The 5,385-nt window shown below is 35.4% G+C and overlaps 1 protein-coding gene across 1 annotated transcript; it reads right to left on the bottom strand.

Annotated features, from left to right (window-relative positions):
* Window positions 1-1,632: 1,632 nt before the first annotated feature.
* On the bottom strand, window positions 1,633-3,201 carry LOC130893031 (serine/threonine-protein phosphatase 6 regulatory ankyrin repeat subunit C-like). Its single transcript, XM_057798796.1, has one exon. The coding sequence runs from the start codon at window positions 3,199-3,201 to the stop codon at window positions 1,633-1,635; it is 1,569 nt and encodes a 522-aa protein (XP_057654779.1).
* Between the last annotated feature and the right edge of the window lie 2,184 nt (window positions 3,202-5,385).

Genomic DNA, 5,385 nt, shown 5'->3' with positions numbered 1-5,385 from the left:
TTCACCGGCTGTAGTCCACTCAGATGATGATCGTAGTTGATAATCTAGTGACCTTTAGGGGTTGTTATTAATATCTACCAAAAGCGGAGTCAAAAAGGGGTGTAGGTGAAACTATTAAAGTTCGTTTTCAAGTATTTTTCGAATTACATATGTTTACAAGGTTTGTTAAATAATTCGAATGCCTGTGGTAGACTAGTATTAAGATTGAATACATACAAATTGCTTCTCAGATGCCCGATCCATATTCTCCACGAGGGAACGCGAATGCGAGAGTGTGGACCTCCGTGTCAGTTTTTCGGGCATAAAGTGATGTTTTATCCATTGTCACATATCGACGCAAAAAATCAACAACACATTGTTGGTTTTGATCGACTGTGAGTAAACGCAGCATCTACTTTGTTAAAAGCTTTCTCATGGTCAATAATTGTAAACACACTGCCTTCTGAGATATATTTATTGTATCAGCTATCTGCCGCAATTTCAATATACGATTAGATATAACCAATTTGAGGAGTTTTTTGGAGTAACCAACTCAATTGGACGACCAGGACGTTCACCATCATCGTTTATATTCAGTAAACTAATAACATAACTAGCTTTTACACGCGGTTTCGCTCGCATCGAATCCATTAAATAAGTATCAGAAATCATTATAATAGAAAAGAACGAACTCTGTAGCTATATTAGAACCTAAGATATAGATCTTTGAATGTAGAAAAATTACCAAAAACCTACAAAAATCTATAACTCCACAATGAATGTACGCTCCTAGCTTCCCTCTAACTCAATCGATTTAAGTGTTCAAAAACTCAAAAGAAAGAGGATGTATCAGCGAGTGTTCTTAAACCAAAACGAACTCTGTAGCTATATTAGAACCTGAGATATAGATCTTTGAATGTAGAAAAATTGTCAAAAACCTACAAAAATCTATAACTCCACATTGAAAGTCCGCGCCTAGCTCCTCTCTAACTCAACCGATTCAAGTGTTCAAAAACTCAAAAGAAAGAGGATGTTTCAACGAGTGTTCATAAACCAAAACGAAGTCTCTATCTTGAATAGAACCTGAGATATTGAGGATAGAACGTGTGTATGTGAAAAACTCCCATAAGTAATGTACAGGGGGTAATCGCATTTGAGTATAATTTGAGAATGGTGAAAATTAGATGAAATCCGATGGTTGATGGCTGATCTGTGCATCAATACCTTTCATTGAAAAAAAAAATTAAGCAAATCAGTTGGGTAGAACGCCTGAACGGACTCGGAATGGAAATCATCAATTTTTTTAATATATAAGATAGTTCTTTTCGATGGAGAAGACTCCGGATAACATTTTTGAAGCTATTGTACAGTATTTTTTCATCAAGTAGCAATGATAAAACTAACACACGTATTTGTTTTGAAAATAACAAAAGTAGCGTCACTTAAATGGCTGTCCTTTTTTTCTGACAAATCAAAATGTCATGACATTTGACACAAAGTTATTTCAAAGTTGGTACTTCGTGAACGTTTTATGGACTTGACAATGACAGCGATATCTATGTATCAGTCATACGACTTATTGAGCGATGTATACAAACATACTAAAATATCTAAATTTAATACTTTAACGTCAAATTTTGTGTTATTGAAAAACTATTTTTGAACGAGACACCTAGTATTCGAATTCACAAAAGAAATTAAGTCTTTTATACTAAGATAATCACAGATTTTCATTATAATTTCTGGAGGTAAAACTATAAGTGTTTTATCGGCTGACATAGAAGAGACTCGATCTAATAATTTTTGTCTGAGCTTACCCCTAGATACTCCATTTTTGATCAACCTCTTAATATTCTCACAATTTGAAGGTATTTCAATATAAGCTTCAATATCTCGACATAAATTTGATATTTCTCTATTACATAAATATTTAGCGAGTTTTGTATCATCGAATAAAGCATTCAAAAGTTTATATTGGGAAATCGATGTAGCGCCCAAATAATTTTTATCCATTTCTTCCAAATCTCGTTTGCATCGATACCCAAACTGAATCAGTTCCTTCGAAAAAGGAAATTTTTTCGGAACGGAAAGCGGTACATAACGATTCCGTAAAGTATGAAATCTAATAACAATCTCCGCAGCCGCTTTACACTTTTTCATATTGGAAGTAGAAGCGTAGTAAGAAAAATCTTTTGCTAATAAATCCAAAAGACGACAATCCCCATTGGATTTCACATCAAATTTCGCCAGATTTTGTATTAGAATATTTATAGTACAAGGATTAGCAGAGCGCGCGGCAAAATCCAAAACGCTATAATTCTTATTTGTAGTAGTAGCATTCACGTCAGCTCCATGATCGATCAAATAGAGCGCTAATTTAGGATGATTATTTCGAACTGCAGCATGCAGAAGACTATACCCATGTTCAGTTTGGAAATTAACATCCGCCCCTTTGCTTATAAAATAATCTAGTATTTCAATATTTCCTGAATCAGCCGCTAGATGTAATGGGCTGTAATGTCTGCATTTTCCAGTTAATTTACATTCAGCGCCAGCTTCATATAGAAGTTTTAACATTTCTAAGACGCCCAAACGAGCGGCTAAATGAAGAGGCGTCCAACCAGAAAAATTTCTTCTGTTTAATCGAGCACCATTAGAAATTAACAGTTTCGTGATTGTTTTAAAACCGAAACCAACCGAAAAATATAGATGGGTATTACCGTATCTATCTATTTTATTAACATCAGCATTGTGTTTAATAAGGAATTCAACGGCGTTTATTTGTCTATTGATAATGGCGCAAAAAAGAGGAGTGGATTCGCATCTATCTTTAAGATTAACATCTACTTTATGTTTTTCTAGAAATTCCAAGAATTCAATCCGACCATATCGAGCTGCTAAATGGATAGAATGACTTCCGAAAACTGTTTTTTGGTTTATATCAACACCATAACTCACGAATAGCTTGAAAATGTCTAATGCTCCGATACACACGGCGTGATGGATGGGAAAAAACTCTTTATCCGGATTTTCAGGACTGGCTCCTTGGTCTAAAAGTAATTTAACCATTTTTATATTGTTCATTATAACTGCCCAAGATAATAGAGAATAGTCCTTGCAGTTTTTTCGGTTGACGTTGAAGGATTTGAGTAAATTTAAAACTAGTTTTTCGTCATCCTTCTCTATTGCTTTATAAAGTAGAAAACATTTACACGCCTTCATTTCTTCTAATAAGGATTCCTGAAAATAAAAAAAATATATAGTGTATAATGGAGGTTATTATACACGAGTTGAAGTTTGCTGTCACGAGTGAATGAATGATCGAATCAATAACTCATTATGCGCGAGTAGAATACTATACTTTATCCACGACTATTCGATATTTTTGTTCAAGTTTTTGTGTTGGAAATTTTTTTAGCATTATTAGAAACACTATTATTTTATTCTAACAAATATTCTATACAATATATTATTGTTCATTTAGAAATAGTACATAGTTATTGAATCGGACGCCCCCAAATATCTAGACAAAGTCTAGAGCTGTAAAATATCTGAGAGTAGCTCTGAATACAAAGCTGCTCTGGCACGAACATGTGGACAGTAAAATAAAAAAGGCCACATGCGCTCTCTGGGCATGCATAAGTGCCTTTGGCTGTACAAGTCTTTCACCTACGACCCTCCACTGGATTTATATCTCTTTTCACATATGGGGCAATCGTTTGGTGGTCCTGCATGGAGAAAGCGAGCACCAAATCGCGACTGGACAGAGTCCAACGCCTTGCATGCATCAGTATCACAGAATCCATGCGTACGGCCCCAACTAGGGCTCTTGAGGTCATCATTTCGATGGGCAGCGACCATTGATAATAAGGGCTTGGAGGCACACATCACTGACCGTGAGCAGTGGAATGGTGACTCCAAGCCCGATGTATTGAACCTGGTACACAGACGGTTCTAGGAGGAATGGCTTGACCGGTACAGGTTTCTGCGGGGGACACCCAAAAATAATTTCGCTTGGGAAACACGCAACCGTCTTCCAAGCCGATGTATTCGCTGTGATTGGTGAAATCTGGTGAATGAGATATTCTTTAATGTTCCAAGAAATGTTTGTTATTTTTTGTCATAATTAAATATTCATGTAGGATCCTTATAACACTTGTTTTAGAAATGCCTCTAGGTTCCGCAATCTCTTTTGTTTTAAGGCTCTGTTCATTTAGAACTATTTCTTTCACTAATTTAATATTTTCTGGAGTAGTCACCGCCACATAACCGCCCCCACGTGGCTAATCTTCTAATGATCCTCGTCCTCAGAAAAACAACTTCGGCCAAGTTTTTTTTTAAATGATCGACACAAGTCATCGTTAACTGCCACAATTGAGACATTTATTTTTCAAAGCAACTTGACTGGTCCATCTACTATAATAAAATGAATCGAGGCAAGACTTGTCACTGGCATTCACAGAATTGCATTCAATTTCTTTCAAGATCAAAATATTGCTTGACGCTTGACATTGTATTTTGTTTGGTCAGTGGTCAGTACATCACTGAGATTAATTATATCTGCTGCTGCCTTGCTTTTGAAGTCTGATGGTCAGAAAAGGACACCCAGGCATTAGTTGGCCAGATCCTAACTAGATAAAACAATGGGAAACATGAGTTTAGCTATAGAATTAGACAAGGAAACATAAAACATGAGATAACTGAGATTTCCTTGGCGAGAGACATAATATCAGCAGATCAGAAGCTAATTTATCCCTAGAATAGAAACTTGCGCGCAATAAAAATTGCACCATAACGATAATGTTGCAAGTGCGAGATTTCGCATGAAACTATCAGCTAGACTTCATCTGAGCACGCTTTTGATGAAACATACCCAATGTATGGGTTTGTTCTGTGCTCTTTACTAAAGGGAAAACCCCAAAATTGCATTTTCGGTGAAATTGATCAAAAAGTGGTATTCACAGATCTTACGATACGGCTACGTAATCTTTATCTTTAATGTACAGGTTATTTGTTGTGTCAAAAACTCTTTCTATTGTTCTGGTTATAAAAGACCAATAAAAGTCCGAAAACTCCGTATTCGCTCAGATAGATTTATTAAAATTTTGAAAAAATTTCTGAGGAATACTTAAATTGTCAAAACTTTAATTATCAAATAACTAAGACAATAACAGAAGCTTTTGGAATAAAACCAGACTAGCGCCAGAAAGAGATAGAAAGAATTAAGAGATTAAAGAAACAATATAAAAGTAAACACGGATGATATATTAGAGGCAGCCGTAGAAAGAAAAACAAAGGAAATACGAAGAATAAGATGTAAAAGAACAAGATAACAAGATAGCAGACATATTTGACACATGAAAGAAGATATTTTTCGAAGAAAAACTCAACAAGATACAGAAAGGA

This window comes from Diorhabda carinulata, chromosome 4 (assembly GCF_026250575.1).
Source record: "Diorhabda carinulata isolate Delta chromosome 4, icDioCari1.1, whole genome shotgun sequence".
NCBI lineage: Eukaryota > Metazoa > Arthropoda > Insecta > Coleoptera > Chrysomelidae > Diorhabda > Diorhabda carinulata.
Note: the sequence above shows the minus strand (reverse complement) of the source record. Positions and strands in the feature narration are given on the sequence as shown.